General features: G+C 41.0%; 2 protein-coding genes across 3 annotated transcripts in view; both read right to left on the bottom strand.

Moving 5' to 3' along the window:
* VWC2L (von Willebrand factor C domain containing 2 like) overlaps positions 1–5,055 on the bottom strand; it is a 151,756-nt gene extending 146,701 nt beyond the window's left edge. Inside the window, exons 1-2 of one of the 2 annotated variants that reach the window (XM_034786390.1) lie at positions 4,153–5,055; positions 1,543–2,009 (exon numbers count right to left, since the gene is read on the bottom strand). In XM_034786390.1, coding sequence (XP_034642281.1) covers positions 1,543–1,953 — 411 coding nt within the window. In that variant the 5' untranslated portion in view covers positions 1,954–2,009; positions 4,153–5,055. The remainder of the gene's footprint in view (positions 1–1,542; positions 2,010–4,152) is intronic. The other variant, XM_034786389.1, reaches the window with a different exon arrangement.
* A 165-nt stretch (positions 5,056–5,220) lies between these two features.
* SPAG16 (sperm associated antigen 16) overlaps positions 5,221–20,892 on the bottom strand; it is a 757,728-nt gene continuing 742,056 nt past the window's right edge. Inside the window, exon 16 of the mRNA XM_034786388.1 lies at positions 5,221–5,586. Within this exon, the coding sequence (XP_034642279.1) occupies positions 5,411–5,586 (176 nt within the window). The 3' untranslated portion in view covers positions 5,221–5,410. The remainder of the gene's footprint in view (positions 5,587–20,892) is intronic.

The following is a 20,892-nucleotide window of genomic DNA, read 5'->3' as shown; positions in this document are numbered from 1 at the left end:
TATAAAAGGTAAAATGTGACCATTAGTTCCATGACAACTTTTTTTTTTCTTGCTCTAGGACCTCTCCTGAAAAGGTCTTACATTATTTTAGCATGTGTTCTCAACCTTGATCCAGGAATTACTCCAGGCCACTTATTTTTGAAGGAGTCACCCAAAGATGGTAACGTTCCATCTTCAAGGATCAGAGAATGATGCCTGTTATAGTAAGTTGGACTAATTTTTCTTAGGCTACCAACATTCCAATATGTTTTTACAGGTCACACCATCAACAGCCTCATGTCATATTCTTCTGCAAAGCAAAGGACACACTGTTCATGAGTCTGTCAAGGATATGTGTCTAATGCACTATGGCACCTTATGAAGCTACTAGGCTGCTTCTAGGGGCTGGATTTCACTATGGGGAAATCAACACTGCTGCAATCAATGCAGCAGGGATCAATTTAATGGGTCTAGTGAAGACTCACTAAATCGACGGCAGAGTGTTCTCCGGTCGACCCCAATACTCCAGCTCTCCGAGAGGAGTAAGGGAAGTTGACCAGAAAATGTCTCCCGTCGACGCAGCACAGTGAAGTCACCGGGGTAAGCTGACCTAAGTTACGTAGCTGGAGTAGGTAACTTAGGTTGACTTACCCCGATAGTGAAGACAAGCCCTATTCTGACTAATGCAAGTTATGGGTGGATGGGAAATCCCCCATGAAAGAAAAACTAAACAATATACTATTTACTACAGGAAACAACAGCAAGAGAAGATGCTATCTGGAAATAAAGAAGTTCTATCTTGTGTTACTGAAATGCTGGAAAATACAAAGACTGAGGTGAAAGTATTTTCACTGCCAGAGAAGAAAAGAAACTGCCAAGTATATAGAGGGATAAGGCTTATACCCATGAAGAGTTAAAGGTTGCGCTTCAAAGCAAGTCTTCATTATTGAGCTATGAATCTGGAGGCCACATGTTCTAAATTCATATGTTGGGTATAGATGCCTATAGACTGCAACAGAAGTATGCATTTTCCTTAGCTTAATGGAAAACCTGTAATCTAACTTATTAAAATCACAAACATATGTTGTGTTAATGGTAAAGATTTTTAGAAAATATGTTTTGGTCTTACATTTAAGGTTTCTTTCAAAAGGACTTTCACCCCAACACTCCCAATGGGAACTTGATAGTTACGATAACTTATTTAGCTATATACTTCCCTTTATTTTATCACCTGCATGGAAATTTAGCTACTAGTGAGCTTGATTATCACTATTTAACCAGACATAACAAGTCCAAATGCTAACAACAGTTACATATTTTGATGTACTTGTGAATATTAATTCTCCGAGCACGATACCGGCATTTTTTGTTGTACACATTTGGGTTGGGATTTTTGAAAAGTGCTCAGCATTGGCTTACCTCTGCTCCCACTGGAATCAATGGGAGTTTTACCATTAACTTCAGTGGGAGCAGAGATAGGCCAATACCGAGTGCCTTTGAAAGTCCGACCACTAAAGTTCATATAACATGTTAGTATTGAATAAATACTAAGATAGTTCATACCTTAAATTCCTCCAAGATTTTGTAATTTTTCCCATGATATTCACAAAAGTTTTTCACTTCTTTGCACTCTGGGCAGCATCCATTGTGTTCCACTTTAGTACACTTTGGGTGGATTTTAGGGCATTCTGGTTGATCACAAACAGGTCCATCCTCAGTACAGACACAAGGACAGTTGGAATGCCCTGGGAAAAAACGTTCTCCCAGTTTGTATACAAAGCCACTGTCATCCACACAGCCTTTCCCTCGATAGTCATCAAAGATCAGATTGTCATTACTTGAAGTCTGGTCGCCTTCATCAGCAGGGTAGTCTTCATGATTGATGGCAGCTGGGGTGACCAACCCAAGTATTAGCAACAGAAGTATGCAGGCTTCATGAATAGGACAAGCCATCCCCCTCCTCAACTTCTGCATACGGTCCTAATCTCAGATAGAAACAGCTGCTTCCATAGGGACACCAGAGGGGTGGTCTGAAAACAAATATTTAAAATGAGAATAACCTGAAATATTAACAAGAACAGACGTCTGAAGACCATGCTTTCAACCTGTATCTGGAGGTACAGTGCTTTCAAAACAAAACAAGTCTCCTATCCTCAATTATTCCTAAGGAGAACAAAGCATACTAAATATGTACATTAAAGCTAGCAATTGCATATATAGAGATAGATATATACACACGTACATGTGCATGCATACACCGTCCCATATGAAATCTCCACTCAAATGCTGACTTACATTGATGACTAATGTTTGCTTTTACCTATTTGAACAATTGGGTCATCTGACACACAAAGAAGTGGAATGATTGCCTGCAATCCCATAGTGAGTGGGTAATTCACTGGGACTGAACGCAGGATTGGAATTGTTCCTTTCCTTTTGCTGTAACCACTACCCCTTCTCAGCTACAATACACAGCTCAGTTTCTTAAAATCAAGAGAATAAAGAATCAGGAGACTCCATAGCAGAAAAAACAAAAGGTAAAACAATAATAGTATGAGCTCTGGTCAGATTTGAGCTTCAAAAACAAAAGACAATCCTGTATTTTATTTAGACTTAGAGAGATGGAACGTAACAGTGTTTTACAAGTTGCATTTTTGCAAAGAAAGGTAAAGAGAGAGGTTGGGCTGAGAACATCTGTCAAGTCTGTAGTTTTTTTTCCTATAGTCCAATGTCCTTATTCAGTATTTCTAGACACTGACTTTTTTCCGGGAAGCAGTATTCAGATTTGTATTAATTTCCAGGTAGGAGTTTATATATCAGTATTTTAAAATGTCTGGCAAGCGCACAGAATTATCGTAATATATTTGTCTCATTAGGTTAGTGACAGTCTTCATTCTAAAACTTAATATGCCATCGCAGCTACGTACAACACCCAGACCATTTGGCAATGGAGAGTAATACTTAAATAGCCAAGGTGATGATTGACTGATCTGAAAAGGGAGGAAAGCCTGGCCCTGGCCCAGAAAGAATTAGGCAAAAAGAAAGACTCAGCACATATTTTCTTGTTACATTATTGTCTGTGCTGTGTGTCACATCCCTGTCACCAATGCACACGTTCTCAATCCTTTTCTAAATGCCATTCGGATGCCAGTGTAATGCCAGCAGAAAAATAGTCTCTCAACTGTTTTCGGATAACTGGGCAGGGAATGGCTGTCCTATAGTGAAAAGTATTTGTAGGAAACTTTTTATGAACTGAAAAATATTAGCTTTATGTTTATTAATAGTGAGGTATGTAGTTTCTGCTAATAGCATACACACAAATAAATGAATATAGGTATGTGTATTTACACACACACACACACACACCTGTAGAAATGCACACATACTCATACGGATATCTATTTCCTCTTCCCTCAAAAGAAATGTTTCCTGTATATTCAGATTTTTCATGATTATTGATGTTAAATGGTTGTATTAATAAAATCCGTCAAAAAGAATGAATCAGGAGAAAGCTATAACCTTACAAGAGAAGCTAAAGGATCCTGCTAAAAAAGGCAGTTTTTCTAAAGCTACTATAGAGGGAGACACCGGATATTACACAAGCTTTGTCAAAATCATAAGATATCCTCTTAATTGAAGTTCTCGATATGTTTTTATCACAAGGGCAAGGTACTGTAGTACTGCCAGCAATAGCTGTTATAACATGCTGGGTTTTTTTTAAAGTGTGATGCACACAGATAAGTCTGCATCATAGAACTGGGGAGTGAAGAGTTTTGCCCACCTAGAAGCCACAGGTAGGTATCAATTTTCAAAGCTCAGGTAAGTGGAGATTTAAGGGGGAGGGGGGAACAGCCATCAGGAAAGTAATTGATATAAGAGGTAATGTGAAATGATCCAACCAGCCCACTAAACCCATCCACGTTTGATGGCCAGGCACTAAAAAGGAAAGGATTACATATAAATCAATGCTCCACAGCAATTTCAAAGCCCAGTCTAAGGAATGGGAAGGAAACGGACCCGACTGCAGTTCCTTTCTGGGGAAGGGTTTCGCCGAGTAAACAAACCCGGCTCCGCTACGAATTAGCTGAACAGTTCAACTTTTTCATCCTTTCTCGTGACCGGCTAACTCGGGGAGCAAGTGCAGCTCTCCCCCTGGGAATCAGGTAGACTCACCTGGCAGGCTCGGGGTGTAACGCTGCCGGGGGTCACAGCCCAACCTGGACTAAAAGGTCAGCGATGAAAGCGGCTCCGCTGCCGAGTCCCGGGCAATCCCTTCCCATCTCGCAGCAGCGGCGGCGGCGGCGGCAGCCCCCGCGGCAGGGCAGGGGAAGGACGGTTCCGCCCGGTGTTCAGCATTCAAAGCAAGCAGCAGCTCCGGAGGCGAGGCTGCCTTGTCTCCGGCATCGCGTCCCACTTGCTCCGGATCTCCGCGGGTCTCCGGCTTCTCCGTTCCCCTCCCCGTTCACTCCGCAGTGGGACTGGTTTACGCGGAGCAGCCCGGGCGCAGCAGCCGCCGCCGGCTGGGGGAGCTTAGAGCCAGCCCCGGCTGAAAGGCAGCGCCAGCACCATCCCCCCGACGCTGCTTCCACCGGGAGCAACTTTCCCCGGGCTTCAGCCCCGCAGCCGCGTGGCCGGGCGCATGGGGCCAGCCGCCGGGGTCCCTGCAGCGCCGCGGCCAGCGCTCCGCATCGTGCGCCGGGCGGGCTAAGAGCCCTGCCTGGGACGGGCCATTCCGCGGGGGCCAGGCGAAGCGGCAGAGCCGTGACTACACCCACACGTCAGGAGATCGCACCGGCATCGGGCAGCCACCCCCCGTCCCCGATCTGCTCAACCCGGAGCCGCTCCCCTGATCACACCGCAGGGCTGAGGGCCAGCGCTGGGCTGTCAGCTCCCTGCAGCTACTGGAGGAGGAGGAGGCAGAGCTGAGAGGCCAGGCGCCTCTCGCCAACTCCCCTCCTCGCCCCGCCGGCATTCAACGCGGTCGCTGCAGGAAAGAGAGAGAAACAGCCCCACGTTGCTGCATTATTCAAACTTCGGAGCGGATCGCAGGCTAGGATGGGGGGTGGGGGAGGTGTGTGTGTGTGTCTGGGGGCGGGGGGGTAGCTGAGCTCTTGTGGCTCTCGCTGTGTTACAGTCAAAACCGGCCTCCTTGCAATTCGTCGGGGCTGGCATTAGGCGTCATTGTAAAGCTACTTCTCCAGCAGCACCCAAAGGAGAGGTTCAGAAAGACACGCTTCCGCACAAAGAGAAATGCGGGACTTTATTTGGATCAAAGGCAGAGTTCGAGTCATTTCACCGTTTCACGCAATGACCGCTCCCTGCACACAATAAGGGCGAAGACATTTCGCCGGTGAATGGCTGCTGGCCTGGTGGCCAATTGGTCCCCCCAGGCGCTGAGCCTGCCCTGACCCGGACCCCCAGCGGGGCTCACTCAGCTCCAGAGTCGAACGGTTCCATCCGAGCCCCCCGAAAGCAGGTGCTCTGCCTTGTGATCAAAGACAACGCTCTGCACCTCGTCCTCGTGGCCCACCAAGCTGGACAGCTGCCCCGAGTTGAGTTCCAGGGTCTTCACCGTGCCGTCGTTGCTTGCCAGGGCCACGACGTGACCTGCAATTCAGAGCAAAGTCGTCAGAGTGCTAGAAGGCGACCGGAGGGAGCAAAGACTGCAGTTGGGAAGGCTGAGGCTGTGGACTCTTGCTTGAAATGCCCCCCGATTTAGCGGAAAGCGACATCCATCAATAACAACAGAGGAGATGTCAGAGTGAGGACCTGAGCTTGCGGCTCATTGGGAAGGCATCTATTCTATTTTTATTTTGGTTCAATGATTTAGGGCCAGATTCTGATACTCTCGCTGAGAAGCACTTTAGCCCACAGGTAATTTCACTCAAATCAGTCAGCACTCCTGGATTAAGATGCCATATCTCGCCTAAATGAACCAGAATCCGGCCCTCTGACATTAATGTTGATAGTCCCAGCATAATACATTAAGGTGCCTAGGTGAGTTTAGACGTCTAAATTCCATTGACCTTTAGCAGGAGTTGAGCACATAATTCCTTTAGGTTCCAATGAAAACTCCCAGCCTAATTAAACAGTTAATATAGAAGTGGATACAGCAGTTAAAGGGGATGGTGGGAAGGTTTTAAAAAGTCCAAAGCTTCCTTGCACTTATTTATAGAACAAGCAGCCTCTATATCTTACCAGTCTAAACAAGCCCAGTATGTATTTATAAGTTTATTATTTTGCAGTTTAAATAAAAAGCATTACTAACAGCTGGTAAGTGATACATTTGAATCACCCCTTATTTTCTCAGCCATCAGATGAGAGAACCTCTCTGCTTCCACATTAACTGCAATAATCAGGATCTTCACATATGTCCGTACACACACAACAATAACAATACCCAACCAAAAAAAAAAATCAATACATTCATTTCAAGGCAGATATGGTCTGCTCAACAGAGCCATCATTGTATTTCAAGTCATGATTTTGGTCAAACACCTTTAGCTATTAGAGGCAGGTTCAATATACCCTCAGAATGATTATGGCCCTTTTTTATGTATCGGTACTTTTTTTCCCCTGAAAGCAAAGACATCTCACCCATAGAAGCTGAATTAATGCTGACATTGACAAAGTCAATGCGGTATTGAAGCAAAAGTTTTTGAGGAAGAGTAGGGAAAACAGGGCCAAGTGTGGCCACAGCTACTCCATGAATAGCTGATCAGGACTTATGACCAAACAAGTGCATGGGAAGAATCTGGCCCAAAAGAAAATATAATTTTAATGATGCTGAAGCCACAAGGTCTTGTGTATCAGAATCTGATGTAAATTTTATCCTGGAAATATATTGTCCATCCTTTCAGAATAATTCATGACAATGATGTCTCTTGTTATGCTCACCACAATAGGATGGCTTCATTTGACAGCATGTGAGATAAACAAATGCCATTTTCTCCATTTATCAAGTGAAACATTTTGGCAAAATAATCTCAAAAATGCATTGAGAACATTAAATCACCGGTTATGCCTGGAGTGGTCATGGCTATTTGTACAAGAGGTGGAAGTATGGAAGTAGAGCTAACCATGATAAATATCCTTTATTTGCAAACCTTTATAACTACCGGGCTTCTTCATCTAAAACAAAGCCTGACACAGCAAAGATCTGTAGGATGGATTAGGGTGTCCAAAGCACCAGATGCGAATATTTATTATAAACTCTCTTTTAGCAAGTCTTTGCTGACAGAAGCATTACATATGGATTTCACTTGCAACCAGACTCTATGGGCAATTGCTGGGAGGTTTTCCCTAAGAGGCAAAAAAAAAAAAAAAAAAAAAAAAAAGACTTAGCTCAGAGTCTTAACGCTGAAACAGCTGGGTAGGGAGTTACTGTCACATTTCATCTTTTAAAAACAGTAACAAATGCATGTATTCAAAAGAGGATTTGGACAGTCCCAGTTAACATTAGGAAAGTAAAATCAATCCAAATTGATATTTGAAACAATAAACTTATTTGTTTAGTTAAAATTCTCACTGACTACTGTACAAGGGGAATAGGACAGGCCCTAAAGGTGCATCTGTATAACCTTTGCCAGCTAAATCATATGCTTGAAAGAAACAGATATTTATGTTATTTGGTTGGGGCATGTGAATATCTGAAAATGATAGTAAAATATAGTAACAACTAGCTAGATGGTGTAGTAGTGATCAAAGAAGTATGTGTCTGATAGCTAGTACTCTCTGATGTTTGCGGGGGATGTAAGTGTTGGTGGAGAATGGTCTTTTCACACACATTCAATGCTAGCCAAATTATTGTGCATTGCTATTGTGAACTATGAATAAAGCAACTTATTTGCTCTGTAGCAGAAGGGTGTGTGAGTGAATGTGTGAGTGAGTGAAACAGCAAATGGGGAAGAGAGGGCACATAATGGGAATGTCTCGTTTCCGTTACCCTTTATCTCAACACTGATCTACTTGCTCATGATGATTTGCTGATTATAAGGTAAATTTACTCCCTCCTTCCTGCCAACATGAGTTTTTCTTGTTTCGAAGAGAAAACAAATTGCATTTTATTGCTGATCAAAATGTTCTCCAATCAGCAAACCACACAAAAACCATTACATGATTATCATGTAAAAATCTACTTACGATTGGTGTTTTTACAAAGCACACTTATCTATACATTAACAAAGGCACTTTGATGTAGCACTCATGGGAGGAGAAAAATATGGCATACAATGTAGTTCTACAAAGTCTATGGGCCAAATCCTCAACTAGTGTAACTCTCCACTGCTGTATTGAAGTCTATAGAACTATACTGATTCGCATCAGCTGAGTATCTGGTCCACTGTGTAGAAGCTGCAAAGCATCAAGATTGAGATCAACATGTAATGCCAGGGAAGACCCTAGAGAGTTCAAACCATTTGCAAGGCCTTTGTTGGTGCCACACTGCTACGGGCTCACCCACAGCACTGGGCACACAGCTAGCAAAGGTGCCCCACTGCCTCTGGCTGTCCCATGACCAGTCCTGAACCCTCGCCTCCTTCTCAGTCTGTGAGGCAGGAGGAATGACTAAGCAGGTCTTCATGGGGCCCTATCTACAGTATCAGCTTAGCACTGATGCAGCTAAATTGCAGTTGGCCATTGTTGGAATGTAGACACGCCGACTCACCTGAGGTGGCATGTTACTCTCTGAGAGCAGTGTAAGCTACAAGGTAATTTGCCTCACAAAGTACTCTGGAAATGGCTATGTAAACATGGCATCTTCCTACTCAGCAGATCTGATCCCTCTGCACCCTCAGAACCATTTCTGCTGACATTAATGACAAAATAAGACTGTACTGTTTTCCTCCTGCTAGCCCTGCTGAGCCAACACAGTTAAGAGAATGAGCTGGATTCTATTCCTGCATATGCATCAGCAGCGGGAATTGTTAATTAATTCCAGGCTGTTACACCTGTGCAACCCCATTGCCAATAATGGGTGACAGGGGTGTCATCATTTGTTCCTCTTGATCCTTATTACAGGCGATGATGCATAAGAAGGAAAGGACCCAGCTTGATTTTGAGATCCCAATGTCAGGAAGCATGGCTGGCAAAGAGGAACAGAAAGCAACTGAGCACGTTAGATCAGGAGTCACAGAGACAACAAGAATGGAAACTCAGGCTGCCATTTTTACAGTCATTGCTCAAAGTAGGACTGTGCACAATTATTTTTGCCTTCATCAGCAGTAATACTCCTGAACAGATGGAGGGTATGGGATTGGCAGCAAGACCAGGGGTGGCTCCAGGCACCAGCGCAGCAAGCACGTGCCTGGGGTGGCAAGCCGCAGGGGGCGGCCTGCCGGTCATTGTGAGGGTGGCAGATGGGCAGTTTTCGGCGGCATGCCTGTGGGAGGTCCACAGGTCCCGCAGCTTCGGCGGTGGGTACACCGAAGCTGCAGGATCGGCAGATCACCCGCAGAAACGCCACCAAATCCGTGTGACCAGCAGACTGCCCGCAGGCGTGCTGCCGAAGGCTGCCTGACTGCCATGCTTGGGGTGGCAAAAAACATATAGCCGCCCCTGAGCAAGACAGTCAATGGCAGTAGAGTACTGGCACAGGGGATGTGCTAGGAGTAATATGGTTCCAAAAGGGGCACTGCAAAATACTTTGAAACCTATGGGGTCTTTATGGGTATTACCACTAGGTAGATTTTCATGACATGGTGGCAAAAATGCCTGAACTCCATGTATTCTAGCACTCACTCCACTGTTACCGCTAATGCAGCTACACTGTTCCTGCCTGTGACTGGAATATGGGTAATTTTTCTGGTTCAGCTGAATGGTGTTACCACCAATGTGAATCACTATGCAGACAGAAAGCCACAGGAGATGGCCTTGTTTTTATGACCATGTTAGTTATACTTGCTTCTTGCTTTACAGTGGAAAAAATGCCAGAAGCCATCAGAGGTCATAATGGTGGGATATATTCATAAAATTCCCTATTGCATATGTGTTTGATATCTGTTGTGTCTGTTCCTTCCCTCTCTACTGGTCAGCAGCATAGAGCTTAATTCCCTTGTACATGTCATACAAGGGGGAAAGGCAGATATATAATGTGTGGGAGGCTATGACTGTATGGTCACATTTCCTCTCTGTTCTTCCTGGACTTTTTCTGAGTGATTAGGACCTTCTGATCCTTTCCCTCCAAATGCAGAGTAAGGGAACAGAGCATATGGCCTCCGCAGCTGAATTAGCTATCTCCACACTGTTCCCAAATTCCAGTGTCCTACAAGCAAAGAGCTGTTCTTGGACTCCAGTTCTAAGCTCCTGCATGGTAGCTTGTCATGCTGCCATTTACAGATTAGCCAAGATCTTTATTTTAGACACTGATTAATTACAAGTATAATCCTGAAGTTTTGGCCAGATATATACCTGAACAATGATTAAATCCTGAAGATCATTGCAATTCTCCCCTTGCCCTCTTATCAACATTGCCCTTTTAGAAAGGCTGCACATACAAAACATACCCCAGTGTTCTCTCTTGAGAACAGAGGTGCAATATCAAAAGATGCTATACCTTTATTTTATGGGCCAGACCTCATCTGGTGTAAATCAGTGAAGGTCTATGGCCATTGATGGAGTTATGCTGATTCATACCAGCTGAGGATCTGGCCCTATAACTTTAGGAATATGTGTAAGATTTTGGAGCTAGAGACATTTTGTAGACATCTGATACTAAGGGACCAAATTCTGATCTTTCTTACACTGATGCAAATGAAGAGTCACTCCAGTGAAGTTTATGCCCTGGGATAAAGCCAATATGAGTCCAAAGTCATGGCTGTTATATGTTTAACTACATTTGATTTTAAGTTCTACGGAAGCAGGGATCTGTATTTTTATTTCCTTGACTATCAAGAGCCATAAACACCCATGGTGCTAAGTAAATAATAATAACAATAATGAAACCGCTTTATGTAAATATAGTATGAAATCCATCTCATAATATGAATTGTTGGCTACATCTAAAATAGTGCTGGTATGTTGAAGCAGTTTAATTTAATTTGTTACTGCATGATAGATTTCTTCAGAACACAAAACTAGACAAGATTAATTTGCTGGGCTGATAAAGCCAAATTACCTAGGGTAGAGGGAACAAGACCTGTACTTGTCAAAGGACAAAAAAATTGACAATTCATATTCCAGGAGATCCTAATAGAAATCACAGCAATGATTACCAGCTGTCTTTGTAAAATGAATTTGGGGCGAAGCTCTGCCAAGGCAACATTAGGCAATGCTTTACAAGGCGACGTACTCAAGTATCCATAAACAATGCCATTTTTGCAATGGAATAGCCTAAAAAGCAGACTGTTTTACTGATATTTGGCTTTGACACTTGATAAATCATGTTGACCGAAGCCTTTGATTTTTTGTTATTAAAGGAACAAGTCACAATCCCAAAGGCTGTTTTGCAGCTAATGTATCAAACAGAAACTGAGCCCGCCATAGAAAACACTCCAACAGATCTAACCTAATTTGCTTTCTACTTCCCTACTAAATCCTGCTATAGGCTTAGACTATTATGGCTAAATGTCCATGTCAAACCAAAGACAAATGAAGGGCTGGTTGATTGGAATCATAAGATAATACTTATGTTGAAGCACTGAATTTTTCTTCAGGCAAATGAATGTAGAAATTATGCATCTAATTTAATTATTGAATACTCTGAATATTTCTGTTTTAGCAGGACCAAGCTGCCTAGTGCCTCTACAGAATTTTGGTAGACGAATGCCAAAAATGTCTAATAAATGCCACACACAAATCAATCAACCAACCAACTACTTAATGTTTCCTATTAGATTGAGACATCAGTGATAAAGTAGAATATAAATAGCATTATTTCTGTCTTTAATTCAATTATTTCTGTAGACCCAATATTAACTCTTTGGCTTATTTGTGGAACAGAACAAGAAATTCATAAAAATCATGTAAAACTCTCCCTCAGCCTTTATTCATATAAGTAGCCAATACTTATATTGACTATTCATGAAAATGAAGAATACTTGACTTGGATCATTGCTTCTAATGAAAGAAGGAGGTAATAAAAATAATTATATTTCTCATTGAAAATAAACCAAGAGCAACAGTTTCCCCAATTTAACACCACCAGCTCTCCTTAAAACTGTAAGCAAAGCATTCTTCAAAGAAACAAAACCAGCCATTTCATATTTCATTCAAATTACAGGTGTCTTGCATGAAATTTAGCTATTTTGTTTATCATAACTGCATAGGGAAGAAGCCTGAAACTATTAAGTATAGCACAGATGAAATAACATATCATAGAAAGAAAGCAAAGTTTTGATCGATATGACAATGATTTTTATACACATTAGAACCAATTCAAAGCATTTCTCCGGGATCAGTATAGATAGACAGAAATGCTTCTCAGCATTTATTACCTGTGGAGGGAATTATTGATTACCTCCATTGATTTCTTCTATGTATGTGGAGAGGCATCTGTTGTTTTTCTAGAAAGATGCCTCAAAGTGAAAAGTATCAAGAAACTACTTATATTTTAAGGATTTACATTAATGGTTCAACCGGTGTCATTACTCAGGACTTTGCAACCCCATTCAAAGAGAGGTGAAATATAATTTAGCTTATTTTTAGCACATGATTGTTAGTCAATATAACATTGTAAGAGAAGTTGTTTTGAAACCTTACCTGCAACTCATCTTTTAAAGTACACATTGTGCCAAATATGTTTTTACAGCCTGTCCCCTTTGTAAAGTATTCCTTTTGTCAACAGCAAATGGTAAAAACAGGGGAGAAAAGAGAGAGGCTAAATTCCTTGCTGGTGTAAATAGCTGAAATTTCACTGAAGCCAATGGAGTTACAACAATTTACATCATTATTACTATATCGTATATTACAATAGTGGCTATAGGACGCAATCACCGATTGGGTCCCCATTGTGCTAGGCCCTGTACAAAAAGACGGTCTCTTACCCAGTTTGCAAACTAACTCAAAGACTAGAAACAACAGGTGGCCAATGGATCGGGGAGTACAAGGGAAAGTGGGACAACTGTAAATGTAATAAACTGTGGTCAGACGGCCTACCCATTGCCAAATGCCTTGTAGGCATCATGGTAGGAGGAACGGACTTGGCTCTAAATTTACAGATCCCTACCTGCTGTGAATCGGAGGAGCTGACTGAAGCCAATTTACATCAGCTGAGGATCTGGCCCACAAAGTTTAAATTTACTGTGAAATCACACAAGCACTTATTTTTGGGAACTTTTGGGGAGTAGGAATTGATGGAAGGGAAGGCATCCACACACACCAGTGACTTTACAGGCAAATGTCGGAGGGCTAGACTCAGCCAGAGTAGATAAAATGTTTAACAGCTGTTGCAAAGTGTGATTGTAGTGGCTGTAGATAAAATTGTTCATTACTGTCATACCACGCAGAATGTTATTTACCAAGCAACTGATTTGCACCATACGAATGATGTTTTATATATGTTTTTGTTCCATAAACAGCTTTCAACAAATACAGTAATTATTTCTTGTCTTCCACACGTAAACTATGTTTTGCTTAGGAATGCACTTTTGACATTGTTATAATTCCTAAACTCTAGCAGCACATGAATAAATCTTTGAAACAATCATCTCTTGCTAGTAACAGCACATACCCATCCCCTCCCCTCCCCACACAGAGCTTTCAGTTAAGTTTTTCACAAGAGGGAATGAAGAAGAATGTTCTCAAGAAGGTGCTAATTTATATGGAATAATTTACAAAATATTGTAGTAATTCAGTCCAAGATAATTGGGAAAGAAAGAAAGGACTTCAAGAATTTGCTGACACAGAGAATGGTTTTTAATGAGTTGCGATTGAACGGACACTTAGTTCCCGTTAAGAAATCACTGATTTTTCTCTCAGGACTACCTAAGTCAAAGACGCTAGAGATCTGGCAATGTGCATTAGGAAAAATTACCATTATTACAAACACTTAAACTCCTGAGTCATCTTATTCATGCAAAATGTCCCATTGAATTCAATGCAATTACTTACATGCATAAGTGTTTTCAGGACCAGGGCCTTACTTTGCAAATAGAGAAGTTTTAATGTGACTCCGTATTTTTTATTGTTTTCAGATAAACCCACTGCAAAACAGCATAAAGGGAGTAGGAGACGATCAACAGAAAGAAAAGAATAGAATACACAGAGTCCCAGGCTCAGGAAGGTACTTAAGGCCTAACTTTAAGCACATGAATTGTTGTAGGGGCTTCTTATGATGGATAGATCCACTTTTATTTGGTTCTTTAATAGGACTGAAACTGTTGGAGCCTGGTAAGGGGAAATTTAGCTTTTCATGTTGACTGAGGGTATATAAAGGCAGGACACAGATTTACTATCAGCCTGCTAGACCAAGGGTTGAGAGTTCAATCCTTGAGGGGGCCATTTAGGGATCTGGGGCAAAAATCTGTCTAGGGATTGGTCCTGCTTTGAGCAGGGGGTTGGACTAGATGTCTTCCTGAGGTCCCTTCCAACCCTGATATTCTATGATTCTATGTGTCACTAGATTCAACTATTCAAGGAAGAGAACTGTAACAGGAATTAAGGCCAGAGGAAAAAAAGACTTCTAGGCAAATTCCTCAATAGAAATTTAGGAATGTGTAGGGGGCTTTTAGTGAAGCATAGAATGATCCACATTGTCGCGGTGATGGGTCATCAGGGTAGAGTGATGGTGCTGCATCAGAACTGGTGACATCGATTCCACATCGGCTGATTATACTTCAGTCCCTTTGGATGGAGGGTTGTCTCTAGCTACAGATGGGCTTACTATAGGATATGTCCATAAGCATTTAGTTTTTGGAGATTAAGGGATCTGGTTGGCGTTTGGCAAATTCAAATCGAGCACACTGTTTAGCTCTGATTATTCTTCTATAAGGAAAACTTGACCTTGATGGAGAGGCATTCTTTCCAAAGCTTGAACAGTTCTCAGAACTTGACAAATTGCTTTTTGGTAAAAAAAAAATATCACTGGAAAGTTACTCAAAGCAGAGAAAGCAGGTATCTGACAGGAGAAAATCCTTTATCTAAAGAATCTTATAAAAGATTTTATAATATCCTGGACAATTAGTGTGCAGTTATTTTTCAACTAATCATGAATTTGTTTAAATTAGATTTTATTTGGCCTTTTGGTGGTATTTAGTGTTTTTGAACTGGTTGCTTCTTGAAATAGAAAAAGAAAAAGAAAAGAAAGTGGTATGTGTTGGAGGACTGTTTTTAGATGTCACTTTTCAAGTGAAGTTGTGGAGACAGCTTCACCATTCAACACTAGATCCAGAAGGATGAGCTCATGGTTCACTTTCTACAAACAATCAGTTCTATCTTTTATCTAGGAATGGCAATATTTCATTATCTTTTCTCTCTACCTGGAAGAAAAATAAATTGTCTTCGCATCTAGTAGGAATAGGTTTGTCTAAATATCAATTGCATATATTTATATATGTGCATGTATGTTCACCTGTGCAGCTGAGTTTACCAGAACATAAGATTAAGTACTTGGCAGATGGCATTCTGGTAAACAGTGGAAAGATCATTAACTCTGCTTAGAATTTCCTAACAGCAGGTAATTGAAGAGAGCAAACATAAGTGAGGATTTATAGTCATTTATGTTTAGTTTGTGTAAGTGTTTAGGGTGGAATATCTGGTACTCTTCAATTGCTGTAGTACAAGGAAGGTATTCTCACGGAGAAGATAAAAAGTGCACTGTTGAGCAAAAAGGGTGGAATAGGATCCATTAATGAACTACACACTTCGTCTCTGATGTTGTCTCTGAGGCCCAGCTGTTCTGGTAGTAACCACAGACAAGAGTTATCCTCGAGCTGAAAAAAATAACAGACCAAGGGCTGGGATATTCAAAGGGACCTAAGGGAATTGGGCATCCAATTTCCATCGATTTTCAGTAGCAGGTAGGTGTCTAACCTATCAAAGCACTTTAACAAGGTGAATTTGGAGATGTAAGCTACAGAAGCCATTGAAATAGAGCAAGAAATGGATCCTCACAGAAATGAATAGCTTTTAGTTTTTTGGTAGTAACTAGTTAGAATTGTATGTCAACTAAGTGGTATTTCACCTGTACAATATCCACTGGTATAAACTAATTCAATCTGTTATCCGATTTCTCAAAATGTTATGGTGATGCACGTATACATATAATGTTGCTGGGTTCGGGTGCAGCGAGAAGTAAGAAGGCTTTTTATTTTTGTGATGGGGATCTCAACAGAGAAGAAGTGTGGGAGAGTGCCTGCTCTTGCTTTGGGCAACTCAGGACGATCCTAGTTTCTTTGTATATTGACAGGCATGACCGATACCATTTCTGCACACTTGGAGTGAAATATTTTTCTTGGACAGAAAGGTCAGCAGTTTTGTCATGTGCAGACTTGGGGGACTGATAGCCAGACATTTGAAATTGGCTGTTATAGCCACTGTAGTGTTACCTCTGTATTTGGCAATCGCCACTGGAGTACTGTGACCAGTTCTGGTGTTCACAATTCAAGAATGATGTTGATAAATTGGAGAGGGATCACTGAAGAACCACGAGAATGATTAAGGATTGGGAAACATGCCGTAAAGTGATAGACTGAAGGAGCTCAATCTATTTAGCTTAACAAAGAGAAGGCTAAGGGAAGACTTGAACAGTCTGAAAGTACCGATATAGTGGAACAGAAATTTGATAATAAAGGACTCTTCAGTCTGGCAGACAAAGGTATAACACAATCCAATGGCTCCAATTTAACAACGAAGGTAATGAACCATTGGAACAACTTACCAAGGGTACTGGTAAATTCTTCATCACTGGAAATATTTAAATCAAGATTGGACATTTTTCTAAAAAATATGCTCTAATTCTAACAGGAATCAATTCAAGGAAGTTCTCTGGCCTGTGTTATATGGGTCAGACTAGATGATCACAGTGGTCCCCTCTGGCTTTATAATCTGTGAATCTAAACATCGGACCTGCCCAATATACATTGGTAATGATAGCACATTTGTTGGAATGTTAATGATATTACGATGCTGAGTCAATGGGAAGCAGTACGAAGACATATCAGAGTAAGGACTCGATCAATAATTGTGGTCTAAGGAATTTCAGAGAATGTGACGTTAATAACATCGCTGCTATAGCCCGCAGGGCAAGGAGATGACAGGAAAATGTCAAATGTTAAAATTCTGCATGAGTGGAAGGTGACTGCGGAAAAGAGTAATGATCAGTATAATCTGCTGATCTTCACAAATGAATTAATCATCATAAAATTATCTAAATGAGGTCCTGAGATGAAACTCCATTCGCGAGGACATTTTCCACAATAATTTCTGATCAAGTGGAAAGTATCCACATTACAGTTAGGGTTCAAGTTGAACCATCACTTTTAATAACAATTTTTATTCTTCTATTAAAATGGCACACATGAAATTTCAATTCAAATGAATAAATACTGGACGTTGAGCCAAATACCGTCTCCAAAATGTGTTAGTTACTTCTTTGATATTTCAAGCAACTTTCCTACAACAATCTGGGAGAAACAAACCTTGATGTGAAATATGTTAACTAAAACATCTCAACTTACCTTTCTCAGTGTTCTGGGAAATCTAGAATAATGTAAGTGATAGCAAAATACATGTTACAAATTGGAATTTACACTGGACTTCTTTAGAATTGGGATCCCTGTATATAATTTTTGATGCAAAATGGCCTACCCTATTAGAAGTCAGTATGATGTCCAGCTAAAAGATCAGGGCATTCATATTATTCCAGTTGGAAGAATTCTATCTTTTTTTACCGGCCTAAGAAAGGGGTTAAATATCTCAAAATATAGACAGATTTTCTGTCATTTCACAATGCAATATTTGTGTTGCATTTTATAAACAACATAAAGACAGCAAGACATTCAAAAACCTGTCTCTGTCTAATAGAAACACAATTTTCAGAAGCATTAGTAGAATGTAAAATAACCCTCTTTTTATTAATATTCTACTCCTCTCTCTCTTTTTGGATGCCTGCAGTCATTCAATACAAGCCTCTTTGATCCTCCTTTCTTTCTCAAATGATAATATGGATATGCGAGTGGAGTACAAGATCAGACCAGGATGTAAGTAATGACTTATTTTCCCCATGGATCCCCATCTGTATCATCTATTCAACCTTATCATTAGCTTAAAGAATGAAGGGCCAGATTTTTAATGGGATTTAGGCACTTTAAGATGCAGACGGGTGCCTATTGGATTTTCAAAAAGACTTAGGCACCTAACTACCATATTCCTATTGAAATCAATGGGAATTAGACACCTAGGCATTTTTGAAAATCCCACTGGGTGCCTAAACGCCTTTAAAAATCTGGCTCCCATTAGCCAGTGTTCACTACTGAACCTGGATCTTCATGGCAGAGTGCAGTCATGAAGCCATAGCAACACTCCACAATTTAAATATATTTGATACTGAAACAGATTGCATCCTTTGCATGAGTTTTGTAGCTCTAACACTGAGGTAATGCACTTCTTGTCTCCACTGTACTAACTGGTTGTAATTAACACCTCCCTCTCTAATACAATTCCCATGGCGCCTAGAACAGCCTTATAGAGTGCACTGAGCCTAATGAACATTTCAGATGTGGCCCTCATTTATGATGAAGGATGCGTGAGATTAAAGTGGAATCAGGTGGTTGAGAGTTGTTGTCAGTTGTTCTGCAGGCATGGATGTCAAGCTCAATTTAAGTCTTATAAGAATTTAAACTCATTGTAATCAGATGCATATAAATGATCTCAGGTGAAAAGGAGTTTGGAAAAAGTAATCATTTTGCTTCACCTCACAAGTTGTAACCTTCGCTCCCAAACGTTTTTACCATTGAGTATGCGCATTGAATAAAGCACTTGTGTTCTCCTCGGGCTGGATTATAGAGAAAGCTGCTGATAAACACGTGTTTTGAGCGCTAATGCTTTTAGTATTCATCTTCCATTTGCATCAAATTAGCTGATGAAACAATTCCATTTTGGCTATTAAGTTAGTTTGCAAGACCAGAAGTAAATGAATAAAGACGGAGATTGTTATTCATCAGGTTGATCTTGTGCTTAAGGAATGGGATTGAAATACACAAGACCTTGGTTCAATGCCTGGTTCGGCTACAGATGTCTTGTGTGACCGTGGGCAAATAACTCATTCCTCATCTGTAAAATGGGGATAATAATGCTCCTTTTCCCAGAAGCTTTGTCCATTTCGATTGTAAATTATTCAGGGCAGGAATGGTGTCTTATTCTGTTTGTTCAGCACAACAGAGCCCCAATCTGAGTTGAAACCCTGAGGTGCTACTGCAGTATAAATAAATAATAATAATTGGTTTAAGAGATTTCTTTAATGTCGATTATTATGAAATGATTGGCACCTAAATGTTTTGCCCTGCAAACAACTAAAATGTGTTTTACCATGATAGTGAAAAAACCACAGATTTAGAAACGGAGTTTAATAAAATATTTTCCAGGGAAAAACTTAAACAGAGGCTCCGCCCTTAACATAAGCATGTTATTGTCAACTGTGGCACAAGGAGGAACCAGGGAAGGAGATGTGGCTTGTTCTTTTACCTAAACATTCCTACTACTGTCATTTTTAAGGTTTTTCATATTCACTGTCTTGACAGTGCAAACACTACTCTGTAAAATCTGTCAAAGAGGCCAGTTGATTTCCTACATCTTCTGACACTTGCAGCTCTTTAATATCAGGCTGTCAGAACACCTAAGAGAAAGACAGGTGCTTACTTGTTCAGTGCTGTTACTGTGACTACCATCACACATACTTTAATCATTAGTCTTATACTATGAAATTCTGACTTTTATACCCTTGGAGTTCCAGGCTGTAAAATGCTACTGGCATAAATCTATCTTATGGGTTAGTTAGCTCACTTGCCCATGGAACTATATTTATAAAATGAATCCTTTGTATTTTATGAAGTGTACATTATTTTTTCTAGAATTTTCTACCGTGATCTGTTGCTTTCACTGTTGTTTTTTGTAACTCTTTATTGAATTTATGATACCCAGGGGTGAAACTCAGTTGGGTAACACTCTTCTCTATCTTAAACCAAGGGAGATTAGGCACAGTCATGAGCAACGGGTAGGGCACCAACCCAAGAGTAGCCCTGGAAAGCACTGGACTCAGAGAAATCTCTCTAAGCCACATCTCCTTCCCTGGATGAGCGGAAAGGGGAGGGGTGGATTCAAAGCACTATCCATTCCTAACCCAGCAGTTCCAGGGGGGAGTAAGAAGAACCCACTTCTTCCATGGAGGATAGGTCCATCAGTGGCTATTAGCCAAGATGCAACCCCATTTTCTGGGTGTCCCTAAGCCTATGACTACCAGATGCTAGGACTGGACAACAGGTGATGGATCACTCGATAATTGCGTTGTTCTGTTCACTCCCTATGAAGCATCTGGCTGCTGTTGGAACACAGGATACTGGGCCACTATGATCTGACCCACTGTGGCCATTTTTATGTTATTATGTTTCATGAAACCTTCCACTCCTGAATTGTTACCCCGTATATTGTATCCGAGTTGAATTTTAAATGCTTTGAAGCAGGCACTGTATATTTTTGTGTGCTCTACAAAATGCCGCATATTTAGCTTTCAGACCCGAATGAGTATTATTACAAATACTGAAACATTTTTCCTTATTGAAGTGCAGTAATATCAAGGTATAGCCAGATCCATGATCACAATTCTCAAATTAGTTATTGGGGTGCAACATGCACTTGTAACACACAAGTTCTTTTTCAGGTGGCTACTTAGAGCTAACTAAGAAGATGAAATTGATAAATCACACACAGAAACTTTATAAGCTTTTGATAATTGTGACAGGGTGCGGAGTGAGAAGCACTTAG

Source organism: Trachemys scripta, chromosome 11, assembly GCF_013100865.1.
Source record: "Trachemys scripta elegans isolate TJP31775 chromosome 11, CAS_Tse_1.0, whole genome shotgun sequence".
NCBI classification, from domain to species: Eukaryota; Metazoa; Chordata; order Testudines; family Emydidae; genus Trachemys; species Trachemys scripta.
This window is presented reverse-complemented; position numbering and strand designations above follow the sequence as displayed.